At 48.3% G+C, this 13890-nt stretch overlaps 1 protein-coding gene across 2 annotated transcripts in view; it reads right to left on the bottom strand.

Annotated features, from left to right (window-relative positions):
• dnajc2 (DnaJ (Hsp40) homolog, subfamily C, member 2) overlaps positions 1–13890 on the bottom strand; it is a 55277-nt gene that overhangs the window by 37587 nt on the left and 3800 nt on the right. The window contains exons 2-3 of one of the 2 annotated variants that reach the window (XM_072471320.1): positions 9237–9317; positions 6349–6539 (exon numbers count right to left, since the gene is read on the bottom strand). Coding sequence is in view for 1 of the 2 variants with exons in the window: in XM_072471319.1 (XP_072327420.1) it covers positions 6349–6539 (191 nt within the window). In the remaining variant the exon portion in view is untranslated. The remainder of the gene's footprint in view (positions 1–6348; positions 6540–9236; positions 9318–13890) is intronic. The other variant, XM_072471319.1, reaches the window with a different exon arrangement.

Raw genomic sequence — 13890 nt, 5'->3', positions numbered from 1 at the left:
GGGCTGATGAGGGCGATGGTTTCGATGGGCGGGGGGAGGGCAGGTAGGCAACAATAGGTGGTAGACATGCTGGCGCCGGAGCCGTAGGCCATCAGGCTAGCTGGGGGAGTTAGTCTGCGGGAGCACAGTGGGGGGTAATCAGATTAGGGATGGGGTTAGGTTACAGAGTGTTGTTGCTGGGAGGGGGGGGGGGGGGGGGGGGGGAAAGGGGGGGGTTGTTCGGCTGACAAGGGAGGGATGTGATTTTAGAAGCGGAGAAGAGGTCGGGGATGGGTGCTGCCAGGAGGTGGGTCCACAGAGGCGCGGGGCAGGGGGCAGGCCCAGGAAAGGGGATGGCTGGCCGGCAAGGGGGGGGGCGGTGCCCCCCAACTAGGCTGGTCACGTGGAACGTTAAGAGGGCTAAATGGGCCGGTGAAGAGGGCAAAGATGTTCGCGCATCTTAGGGCTCTAAAGGCGGACGTGATAATGTTGCAGGAGATGCTCCTGAAGGTAGCGGACCAGATTAGATTGAGGAAGAGCTGGGTTAGTCAGGTATTCCACTCAGGGCTAGATACTAAGACCAGGGGGGGTCGCGATTCTGGTGAACAAACGGGTGCAGTTTGAGGTGGGGAGTATTGTTTCGGACGGGGAGGTCGCTACGTTATGGTTCGCGGTAAGCTGGAAGGGAGGAAGGTGGTCCTGGTCAACATATATGCGCCAAACTGGGATGATGCGGATTTCATAAAAGAGGGTGCTGGGGAAGATACCCGACCTGGATTCCCACAAGCTGGTTATGGGAGGGGACTTCAATACAGTTATTGATCCAGGCCTGGACCGGTCGTGCTCAAAAACGGGCAGAGTGTCAGCAATGGGAAAAGAGCTGAGGGAGTTCATGGAGCAGATGGGGAGGGTCGACCCGTGGAGGTTTGGCAGGCCGACAGGGAAGGAGTTCTCCTTTTTCGCGCACGTCCATAGGGTCGACTCCTGGATCGATTTTTTTTATATTGAGTAGGGGTCTACTGACAGGGGTGGTGGATGCGCAGTATTCGGCAATCACCATTTCCGACCATGCCCCGCATTGGGTCGAGCTGCAGGTGAGTGACGAGAGCTTCCAGCGCCCGCAGTGGAGGCTGGATGTGGGACTGCTGGCAGACGAAGGGGTGTGTGAGAGGGTGAGGAAGTGTATTCAAAACTACCTGCAGGTCAACGATACGGGGGAAGTCTCAGCAGCGGTGGTGTGGGAGGCGCTCAAGGCAGTGGTGAGAGGGGAGCTGATTTCAATCTGGGCTCACAGAGACAAAACGGACAGGGCAGAAACGGACCGACTGTTAGCGGAGATCTGCAGATTGACAGGAGGTATGCGGGGACCCCGAGTGCGGAGCTGTTGAGGGAACGGGGGGAGGCTGCAGGCGGAGTTTGGGGTGTCCACGGGTAAGGCAGTGGAGCAGCTCAGAAAGGAGAGGGGTGCGGTATAGGAACATGGGGAGAAAGCCAGGAACATGCTGGCTCAGCAGCTCAGAAAGAGGGAGGCGGCTAGGGCAATAGGTAAAGTGGTGGATGGAGGCGGTAATTTGGTAGGGGATGCGGCGGGTGCGAACAGGGCTTTCAAGGACCTTTATAGCAGACTCTATAGCTCGGAGCGGGGCCGGAGGGGATGAGACGCTTCTTAGACGGCCTGACATTCCCAAAAGTGGGTAGGGAGCTAGTAGAAGGGCTGGGCTCCCCGATCGGAGCTGAGGAGATATTTGAGGGCTTAAAGGCCATGCAGTCAGGTAAAGCCCCGGGGCCGGATGGGTACCCGGTAGAATTTTATATAAAGTTCTATAAAAAGGGGCCGGTGCTGGTGAAGGTTTTTAATGAGGCAAGGGACAGAGGGGTGCTGCCCCAGACGGTGTCGCAGGCTACCCGGTGTGTGGGTCTTAGAGGCCGATCTACCTTCTTAACGTGGATGCTAAACTGCTGGCAAAGCCTTTGGCCACTAGGATTGAGGATTGTGTGCCGAGTGTTATTAGGGAGGATCAAACAGAGTTTGTTAAAGGTAGGCAACTGGTGGCGAATATAAGAAGATTGCTCAATGTGATCATGATGCCCCCAGAGGGAAAGGAGGTGGAGGTAGTGGTGGCAATGGACGCGGAGAAGGCGTTTGACCGGGTAGAGTGGGAGTACTTATGGGAGGTGCTGGGACGGTTTGGATTTGGGGTGGGTTTCATCGACTGGGTCAGGCTGCTATATCAGGCCCCGGAAGAGAGTGTGAGGACAAACAGGATGACCTCCAACTATTTTAGACTGCACCGCGGAACGAGAGTGGGGTGCCCCCTCTCCCCACTGCTGTTTGCGCTAGCTATAGCGCCACTGGCAATTGCTCTGAGGGCTTCAGAGGGTTGGAAGGGGCTGGTTCGGGGGGGGGGGGGGGGGGGGGGGGGGGGGGGGTGGAGGAGCATAGAGTTTCATTGTATGCAGATGACCTGCTCTTGTACGTTTCGGACCCGATGGCGGGGATGGACGGAATCATGGCGATCCTGGGGGAATTCGGACGGTTTTCAGGGTACAAATTGAATATGACAAAAAGTGAAATGTTTGTAGTTCAGGAGAGGGGCCAAGGGGACCGGCTGATGGAGCTGACGTTCCGGTTACTTGGGGACAGTTTCAGGTACCTGGGAATACAAGTGGCGCGGGATTGGGGCCGACTGCACAAGCTGAACCTGTCCCGGCTGGTAGATCAAATGCGAGGGGAGTTCCGGAGGTGGGATGCGCTCCCGCTGTCGTTAGCTGGGAGAGTACAGACAGTTAAAATGACGGTCCTCCCGAGGTTCTTATTCGTGTTTCAGTGTTTCCCCATTTTCAATCCACGTTCCTTTTTTAAGAGGGCGAGCAAGATCATTTTGGGCTTTGTATGGGCGGGCAAGTCCCTGGGAGTGAAGAGGGTGATGCTTGAGCGGAACCGGGGGGGGTGGGCTTGCACTGCCGAATTTCAGCAACTATTATTGGGCGGCTAACATAGCCATGATGAGGAAGTGGGTGGTGGGGGTCGGTGGCTTGGGAGCGGATTGAGGCAGCCTCATGTAGGGGTACCAGTCTGGGGGCGTTGGTGACGGCGCCTCTACCGTTCCCGCCGGCGTTCTTCTCCACCAGTCCTGTAGTGGTGGCGGCCCTTCGGATCTGGGGACAGTGGAGGAAGCACGGTCTGGTCCCCAATATGTGACAACCATCGGTTTGCCCCGGGGGAGGTTGGATGGCGGGGGGTTTCGGTTATGGTGGGGGGCGGGGATTGAGCGGATGGGAGATTCGTTTTTGGAAGGGAGCTTCCCTAGCTTGAAGATGCTGGAGGCCAAGTTTGGGTTGACGAGGGGGAATGAATTCCGGTGCGGGACTTTTTGCATAGGCAGGTGCCATCTTTTCCACTCTTGCCATTAAGGGGGATCCAAGATAGGGTAGTGGGTGGGGGAGGGAACTGTCTCGGATATTTACAAGGAGCTCATGGGGGCGGTGGAGACGCAGACCGAGGAGCTGAGGCATAAATGGGAGGAGTTGGGAGGGGAGATTGAGGAAGGCCTGTGGGCGGACGCGCTGGGCAGGGTCAATGGGACTGCAACATGTGCCAGGTTTGGCCTGATTCAATTTAAGCTCGTTCACCAGGCCTACATGACAGTGTCCCAGATGAGCAGATTCTTCGGCGTAGAGGACAGGTGTGTAAAGTGTCTGAGAGGACCGGCAGACCATGTCCACATGTTTTGGGCTTGTCCAAAACTTTGGAGATACTGGCAGGGGTTCTAGGACATCATGTCTAGAGTACTGAACACGAGGGTGGCAATGAGTCCAGAGGTGGCGATCTTTGGGGTTTCGGAGGCCCCGGAAGTCCAGGGGGAGAAAGAGGCCGATGTCTTGGCCTTTGCTTCCCTGGGTAGCCCGGAGACGGATACTTCTAGCTTGGAGGGACTCAAAGCCCCCGAAGTCGGAAGCCTGGCTGTCAGACATGGCGAGTATCCTGGGCTTAGAGAAAATCAAGTTCACCTCGAGAGGGTCGTTGTTAGAGTTCGCCCAGAGGTGGCAACCATTTATTGACTTCTTTGCGGCAAATTTTTCGTCAGCTGGGGGGGGGGTTAGGGGAATGTAGTATAGGGGGTCAATTAGGCAGATCTGGGTGGGGTGGACTATGGCAATTGCACTACCTACTTTGTTTACTGTACAATCCTTTTGTTTTCTCGTTCCGTAATTCTACTGTTTATAATGCCAAAAAATACCTCATTAAAATTGTTTATTTTTAAAAAAGACCTTCATCAGCACCGGTCCCAAATTCCGGAGAACTTTTTATAGAACTCGGCTGGGTACCCATCCGGTCCCGGGGCCTTACCCGACTGCATGGCCTTCAAACCCTCCACTATCTCCTCCAGCCTGATCGGGGCCCTCAGCCCTTCTACCAGCTCCCCGGCCACCCTCGGAAAAGTCAGCCCCTCCAGGAAGTGCCTCAACCCCTCCGGCCCCAGCAGGGGCTTCCGACCTATACAACCTGCTATAAAAGACCCGGAAGGTCTTGCTCACCCCTGCCGAGTCCCCAACTAAGTTCCCGTCCCCATCAATAACTTTCCCTATTTCTCTAGCTGCCTCCCTCTTTCTGAGCTTGCTGTTGCTTATCCTGACAGATTGCGGTCTGTTGGTGAGGAAGTCAAGGATCCAGCTGCACAGGGAGGGGTCAAGTCCAAGATTGCAGAGCTTGGTTATTAGTCCTGTCAGGATAATGGTGTGAAAGGCGGAGCTGTAGTCGATGAACAGCAGTCTTACATAGGTATCTTGTTGTCGAGGTCTTCGAGTGTTGATTGTAGACCCAGGGAGATAGCATCTGCTGTGAACCGGTTGCGGTGATTTTCTATTTCAAAGGTAAATGAGAGTGCAGAACGTAGCACTATAGGTGCATAAGGAAATTCTTATATGCTGCTGCAGACACAACTATAGCAAACATATTAGCTATGGGTCAGAATTATGCAAGGGAGGGGCAGCATGTGGCACAGTGGTTAGCACTGGGACTGCGCGGCGCTGAGGACCCAGGTTCGAATCCCGGCCCTGGGTCATTGCCCGTGTGGAGTTAGCGCATTCTCCCCATGTTTGCGTGGGTTTCACCCCCACAACCCAAAGATGTGCAGGTTAGGTGGATTGGCCATGCTAAATTGCCCCTTAATTGGAAAAAAAAATAAAATATTTTAAATAAGGGATAGGAGTCATTCCATCGAAAAGCTTCTCATGGAAGCCAACAAAAATGTTCATGAGAGCTGGTCCCTGGAGGGACCCTAAGCCAATGCCATGTATTTGGGTATACATAGTGTCATTAAAGCTGAACTTAACTGTGCAAGTTGCTGACTTCATAAGTTCAATGAATACAGATTCAGAAAATGGCGCCAGCTCTAGATTACCATGATATAGTGAGGTGGTTCAAATGTCGATGGCTTCCTGAGCAGAACATTAATGAATAGGCTCAATGTTAAACGAGCACTAATCATGACATTGCAAGGGCAGCACAGTGGTGCAGTGGTTAGCACTGCTGCCGCGGGGTGCCACGGTCCCAGGTTCGATCCCGGCTCTGGGTCACTCCGTGTGGAGTTTGCACATTCTCCCAGTGTTTGCGTGGGTTTCGCTGCCACAACCCAAAGATGTGCAGGGTAGGTGGGTTGGCCAAGCTAAATTGCTCCTTAATTGGAAAAAATGAATTGGGTACTCTATATATATATTTTTTTAAAGTATTTAAAAATCATGGCATTGCTGGTGATATGCAAGTCATGTATAGTCTTCGCAAAGGTGGAGGAATCCTTCACCATTTATGTGAACTCACTCAGAACTGGTTGTAGCAACTCACTCAAACACTTGTCCAATTAATTTTGTGCAGAACCAGTCATAAGTAAGGCGTACTGTGACATCACCTTTGTTTGTCTTGGGCAGCCAAACACACATGGGACATTGATGATGTGTTTGCTATATTTAAATCAGCAGCTGCATGTAAGAATTTCCTTACACGCCTTACTCTTTACCATTCTGTGGCTCAAATTTACCTTTGAAATGAAGCAGTCAAATGAGCTACCATTCCTGGATTTGCTAGTTGAGAAATCTACTAAGGGGTTTTCTACACTATCTACTAGAAGTTGAATTTCACTGGTCAATATACATGTCGGGATCCCATGCGCGAGAAGGAGTTAATAAAGATTTAGTAAACCTATTATGTGCAAATAATTACAATGGCTGAACCCATTATAGAACAAAATAATTAGAATGAGTCAGGAAACACAGAACAAGATGAAAAGATTAGAAAAGCAAAAAGCTCTCACTCCTACATTAAAGTTACAGAACTTGACGGATTGTCCTGAGAACAATGTTATTGCATACCTTCCAATCTTTTGGGTCAAGTGTTTTCAGTAATGGATATTCCTCCAATTGTAATTCTTCATCTTCTGACTCAGAAGATGATTCTTTCTCATCTTCCAGCTCATGAAAGGAGGCTGACACATTCCTCGCCCGCCGCTTTACCAGTGCTTCGAACCATCTTCCCACTGGTTCCACTGGGCAAAGCACAGAAGCTACAAATAAAAAAAGAAATTATTTAAAGGCCTTGCTACATATAGATATTCTTATTCTAACAATCTCAAATAAAAATTTTAAAAGTGACATTCAAGTTGAAATCTAGAGAACTCAACTCCGTGAGGCGCACAATTTAACAACCTCTACACTATTACAAAAATGCCTTGCTTTAGAATGAGGAACTGACAACCCAATGGATAGAGTCATGGTTCAATAGACTAGAAGAGATTATTCAGGTGATTAGGTGGCCCAGAGCTTGGATTTTTAAAGCTTTAATGAACGTAGGAAGGAAAGATTAATGGAAGTAAGCAATTTTATGGTTTTGAAATTCTGAGAAACAATGAGCTACAATGGGAGACAATGAACGATGGTAACACGGTGACCCGGATGTTGTGCAAAGAATTTTGTGAGGCTGACAGTGCTCATCATTATTAAGGAGAAAATTGATTCGGGGGGGGGGGGGGGGGGGGGGAGGAGGAGGAGCCAGCAGGCAAGTCCAGTTGGGATGGGGGTGGGGGGCGGCAGTCAGGTCAGGGCGGATGGCAATCAGGGCGGGGTGGGTGACAGTCAGGTTAGGGCGAGGGGTCGGCAGTCTGGTCAGAAGGTGTAGTGTGGTGGTCAGGTTAAGTACTTGAGATCAGTGGGTTGTAGTCAGACGGTCAAGTGAGGTGGCCAGAAGGGCAAGGGGTATCTTGGGAGTCAGGGGTATATTTAGGGTTTAGTCAGGATTCTTACGGGGTAGTTAGGGTGAGGTGATTGGCAAGTCTGTTGTCTAGTTACTCAAGTGTTAGACCCAGGTTTTAATTTGTCTAATATTTCTTGATAACAACCCAGCTAAGTACCATGGAAGTGTCCAAAATCTCTAATTCTAGCTCTTTCAGACTCCTGGGGAGCAGAGAAATTGCTGTTCAGAGGTTTAAACTTCCCAGGCAATTGCCATGCATTAAGATTTCCACGGGGTCCTGATGCGCATCTTCAGTCGTATATCCTGTCCCAGACGATCTGGAAACTAGGGTCCATGTTGTCCAATGTGCACCATTATTTGAAAAGCTTTGCTACACCAGTAATCTCTCCCTTAGATTTGACATTTAAGAATGGAAGTACCTCATAAAGCTACTGGAGCAGTTCAGGCTTGGAGCAGGATTCACTGCCTAGGTGAAACACCTGTACGGCACTGCCATGGTGAGCGTGCAGACAAACACCACCAGCTCTAAGTACTTCCAGCTGCCCAGAGGCAGAAAGCAGTGATGTCCATTGTCCCCACTACTGTTCGCCCTGGCAATCGAACCACTAACGGTCGCATTCAGAGCGGCGAAGAATTGAAAGGGTATCTGGAGGGCAGGCAGACAGAGACCAGAGAGTCTCGCTCTTGCGGATGACCTGCTCCTCTCCATCGCAGACCCACAAAGCAGCATGGAAGGAATCATGGCTCTGTTGAGGGAGTTTGAAGCCTCCTCGAGCTACAAACTCAACCTGAGTGGAAGTGAAATCTTCCAGTGAACCCACAAGGGAGAGGGGCAGAGCTGGAGGGACGTCCATTTAAACAAACCCAAAACAAACTCCGCTACCTGGGGATCCAAATCGCCCACGACTAGACACGGATCCACAAGTGGAATCTGGCCAGCTTGGTGGAGAAAGTAAAAAAGAGCCTGCAGAGGTGGGCCACATCCCCACTCCCCCTGGCGGGTGTGTGTATGTGAGAGACAATCACTATTAGAAAAACTGTTGGCTGTGGACAACTTGGGGTGGGGGGGGGGGGGGGGGGGGGGGGGGGGGGGGGGAGAGACACGGACACTGCAGGGACTCGTATGGGCGACTCCTGGGGAAGCCACACTCCCCACTGGACGTTGACAAGAGAAAATTGGGAGGAAGAACTAGGGTTTGAAATAGGGTGGGGTCTCTGGAGCAAAGCACTGAACAGGGTCAACTCCACATGCGCAAGGCTAAGCCTAATGCAGCTGAAAGTGGTACATAGCACATCTAACCAGAACCCAAATGACCAGTTTTTTCTCAAAGGTGGACGGTGCCAGGGAGGCCCAGCCAACCACACCCAAATGGAGAAAATCAAATTCATCACCCGGGGGTTGGAAGGGAGCTTCCATTCACCATGGTGGTGGCCATTCACCAACCTGTTTGTGGCAAACAGCCTATAGGCCAAGGGGAGGCGAGGAGAGGCTCACCGAGGGACCACAGACACCAACAAAAATAGGGGGGGGGTTGGCTAACTCAAATGTGGGGCTTTAGTACATTGTAAACTGCAACTGGCATGTACAGATTTGTTTATGTTTACTTTTGTTCTGTATGGAAAGAAAAAGCTCGAATAAAAACATGTAAAAAAAAAGATTTGGCACTGAAATCTGTGCAAGGGTATGCAGATGCTGTACTTACCCAGTAGTTACCCATTAAATAGGCCAGGAAAAGTTAGGGGTGGTACATTCAGGAACATGTGAATTTTTGATTGTGTGCTAAGTCTTGATGACTACAGACAACCTCTCTGGCACTGCAAACTAACTTATACAAGTGTAGAGTCACATCCTTTCAAATTGTAATTATTGTTGGAGAGTTTTCAAAAAAATATATGATTTTTTACTTTTTGTTTCTTTCCTGTTCTCACTCAATCCCATCTTTCCTTCCCTGTATTTCTTTTTCTTTCTGTACAATTTTGCAATGAATTAAATATTCCAATTTATACTTACTGGCTTAGACTGGTTTAGTCTCAGTGAGGATTCTTCAATCTGACGTTGTTGCTTGCCCTGCTCACAGACGCCACAGGTCCCCTGTAAAGGGCGCCAAACTGAATCAGACGCCTGATGACAGCAGGTAGCCACTCAAAAGCAAGTGAAGAGTCTGTGGGCAGCTATCAGTCTAGTGAACAGCAAGTGCTGTTCCTTCACACCTGACTGCAAAATCCAAGATAATGTCTAACCCAAGAATTAGTACACTGCTATAAAGTCCCTTCACCAGATACTTTTAAAATTAAAACTGAGAGTACATTAAACCCAAGTCAGGGTATACTACTGTAACATCCAGCCATTTCTGTAACTGATACAGGATATAAGGCTGCTCTAGAGCATTATGTCGCTTCATTTCTCTTGGAACCGGGCTGGGTTCTCTGTTGTTGCTGAAGGCACATTTTTACAGGATACTGAAACCTAGCTGTCTGAAAGATGCACTTCCAGAGTAAGTCTTTGTAGCCCAGAACAAATCTTCATTAGGGTTCCTTCAATTTCAAAAACAAAACAGATCAGTACACTACATTTAAGCCTGGTTGGGGAATATAATAATTTTTACCATTTCATTAGGGATCATGCTAGAGCACATTAACAAAGGACCAAATTTCAGTTCCAGAGTCCCAATTACCAGTATAATTTCTAAATGTTGCTTAATAACTATGTGATTTTCTTAGATAGATTGGCAATAAAGTTAACCAGTAATAAACCCGACAGCACCTATTCTATAACATTCAGTGGTAATGACCACAATGCTGGAAAACTAGTACCTTCAAAAATCGGAGGTTCTCAGTGCTTGAGCAATAAATACATAGATACATAGAAGGTAGGAGCAGGAGGAGGCCTATTGGCCCTTCGAGCCTGCTCCGCCATACATCACGATCATGGCTGATCATCCAACTCAATAGCCTAATCCTGCTTTCTCCCCATAGCCTTTGATCCTATTCTCCCCAAGTGCTATATTTAGCTGCTTCTTGAATATATTCAAAGTTTTAGCATCAACTACTTCCTGTGGTAATGAATTCCACAGGCTCACCACTCTTTATGTGAAGAACTGTCTCCTTATCTCTGTCCGAAATGGTTTACGCTGAATCCTCAGACTGTGACCCTTGGTTCTGGACACATCCATCATTGGTAACATCTTCCCTGCATCTACCCTGTCTAGTCCCCTTAAAATTTTATAAGTCTCTGTGAGATCCCCCCTCATTTTTCTGAACTCCAGCGAGATAAGTTCCAACCTAGTCAATATCTCCTCATATGATATCAATCTCTCCTCATATGACATTAAATGGATTAGTTTGACTTATTTTGTCTCTGTTAGCAACATGACAGTACTCCTATGAACAGTGGTCTCCTCAAATGGGGAGATAATACCCGTTTATAAGTGTTTTCACAGAATTAAGTTCACAATTCCGGTTTGTGAGATTTTGAGATAACTGTTTTAGATGTCAACCTTGGCTAGGTGGTAGTATACCTGCCACTGAGTCAGAGGATCGTGGGTTCAAGACCCATTTGAGTGCATAATCTAGGCTGCCACACTTCAATGTAGTACATAGGGAGTATTGCACTGTTAGAGGTTAATTATGCCAACATCTGCCCTTTCAGGTGAATGGACAAAGATCCCACTGAAGAGCAAGGGATATACTTCTGAGGCTGTGTAAGGCTCTGGTCAGACCCGTCAGACCCCATTGGAGTAGTGCGAGCAGTGTTTTCACCCCGCATCTAAGGAAAGTTGTGCTGGCCTTGGAAAGGGTCCAGAGGAGGCTCACAAGAATGATCCCTGGAATGAAGAACTTGTCGTACGAGGAACGGTTGAGGACTCTGGATCTGTACGCGTTGGAATTTGGAAGGATGAGGGGGGGGGGATCATACTGAAACTTACAGGATACTGCGAGGCCTGGATAGAGTGGACGTGGAAAGGATGTCTTTAAGACAGAAATACATAGGTTCTTGATTAACAAGGGTATCAGGGGTTATGGGGAGAAGGTAGGAGAATGGGGATGAGAAAAATATCAGCCATGATTGAATGGAAGAGCAGGCTCGATGGGCCGAGTGGCCTAATTCTGCTTCTATGTCTTATGGTCTAACAAGAAAGCTTTCCTGGTTTTCTTACTAAACCATCTCTCAACCAACATCATGAAAAGCAGTTAGATTGGACATTAATCTCATTGCTGTTTGCAGGATCTTGCTGTGTTTCATGACATTACAACAACACCTACACTTTAAAAGTAATTGGCTATGAAGCACTTTGGATATCCTGACCTACGGCTATATAAATGTAAGCTATTTATTTATTCACTTCTTTGCAGCCCAATGGCTTGACGTTAAAACTTTACAATTCACAGATATGGTAGGCTCAGAATTGTTTAATAACCTGTTGAATACTACAGTAACGACAGCAAAACTGTCAGTGTTTGTCATCATTGTTCCTCAGAGACTGACAGCAACATCTGGAGTCCGCACATGAGCTGTTAAGCTCAGAAATCCAGAAGCTGCTGTCAGTTATTCTATGCCTCTCCTGGTGAAACCGTTATCTGCAATCATTTAGAATTACTGAACTGATATAAACGTGCCCATTTTCACCATTAAATCTCATTGTAAAAACCCTTTACAAAGTTACATTTTGCTGGACAGGGTGTAACTGTGTTTTTAATGATGTACTAAGTTCATAATCACTAATGAACAGCCTCAAAGGATGTGGAAACGTAGCTAGGAATTGCAAATTTCTCCATTATGCTAGAAAAAATTCAAAATGTTAAAATCGTTGTGTTAAAGTTTAATATTTTGGTTTCTTATTTGATCCCACAAGTATGTCCCAATTTTTATTTATCGCTCTAAAATGACATGTTAAAAAGTGAAAGATAATCACTGTGTTTTTTTAAACTTGCTTATTTGCCGTCAATGAGAATTCTTCAACGTGAATGGATGTTTACCCTGCTTGATGCCTTTGTTGTTGCTGGATGCTGGAGATGTCCTTTACTTAGTGCCAGATTCATTAGGAAAGGAGAAATCCACACCACAGAGATTGCCTGATTTTAGTTGCAGCTTTTTGAGGTCAGCAGCGAGAGCCAGCACTTTGCCACTGACAGCAAAATCCAGGCCATCATATGTCCATGTGAGTGGATTTCTGTACAAAGGAGTTCTTTCACATAGGGTTCAGAGATTTGAAAAAATTAACACTGGTGGCCAATATCAACTCAAGTACTATGAAACAAAGAGCAGGAAATTTTAACCACTTTAGAAAGAAACCTAGGAATGAAGATTACTAAAGGAGGATAATTAAAACATGAATTATGAGTGTCTTTAAGACAGAGATAAATAGGTTCTCGATTAATAAGAGGATCAGGAGGACGGCAGTCAGGAGGGTTGGGTCTCCAAATTTATTGTATTACTGGGCGGCCAATGCTGAGAAGATGAGGGGCTGGGTTAGAGGGGGGGGGGGGGGGCTCCCCATGGGTTAGATTGATGGGAGAGTCTATGCAGGGGGTCGGGGTTAAGGGCGTTGGCAACAGCACTGCTCCCCATGGCCTCGTGGAAATATTCAGGGAGTCCGGTGGTAATGGCTAAAGATCTGGAGGCAGTTGCGCCAGCACTTTAGGTTGTAGGCAGGATCAAGGGAAATGTCAATTCAAGGGAATCATAGATTCGAGCCAGGAAGGTGGGATGGGAATTTTCGGAGATGTGAGGAGAGAGGAGTTAGGGTATTAAAGGATTTATTTCTGGGAGACTGGTTTGCGAAGTTGGTGGAGCTGGGGGAGAAATATGGGCTATGGCAGGGGGAGATGTTTAGGTACATACAGGTCCGAAATTTTGCCAGGAAGGAGGTACAGAGCTTTCCGATGGTGCCAGCTCCCACACTGTTGGAAGAGATATTGACGGAAGGGGGAATGGAGAAGGGGGTGGTGTCGGCGATTTATGGGGCAAGATAAGGTATTGATAGAGAGGATTAAAGCGAAGTGGGAGGAAGAGTTGGGCAAGGATATTCAGGAGGGCTCATGGTGTGAGGTGCTCCGGAGGGTGAATGCGTCAACTTTGTGCGCGAGGTTGGGGCTGATACAATTGAAGGTGTAGGGTGCAACTCACAAGGAAGAGGATGAGCCGACTTTTTGAGGGGGTGGAGGATGTTTGTGAACGGTGTGGGGGGCGGGCCACTAATCACGTTCATATGTTCTGGTCCTGTCCAAAACTAGAGGGGTATTGGAGGGATGTCTTTAAGGCAATCTCAAAGGTGGTGCATGCAAGACTCGAACCAGGTCCTCTAGAAGCATATTCGGAGCTTTGGATTGGCCGAGGCTGGAAGCGGGTGTGGAGGAAGATGTCTTAGCCTTCGCCTCACTGATTGCCCAAAGTCGGGTTCTGTTGGGGTGGAGGTCGGCTTCTCCCCGCTGTGCCTCGGCGAGGCAGGGGGATCTGCTGAAGTTCTTAATGCTCGAGAAAGTAAAGTTCAAGTTGAGGGGGTGGATGGAAGGGTTCTACAACTCATGGGCCTTGTTCATCATGCATTTTCATGAATTGGTTATTAGGTTTGGAATGTATAAGTTACTGATGATTCTTTTTCATTGGTATTTTGTATTCAAAATGTTGGAAGCTGTTTGAGGGTGGGTGGTATAGGGGGATTGTT

Source organism: Scyliorhinus torazame, chromosome 13 (assembly GCF_047496885.1).
Source record: "Scyliorhinus torazame isolate Kashiwa2021f chromosome 13, sScyTor2.1, whole genome shotgun sequence".
NCBI lineage: Eukaryota > Metazoa > Chordata > Chondrichthyes > Carcharhiniformes > Scyliorhinidae > Scyliorhinus > Scyliorhinus torazame.
The sequence above is the reverse complement of the archived record's forward strand: the minus strand, read 5'-3'. Positions and strand labels throughout refer to the sequence as shown.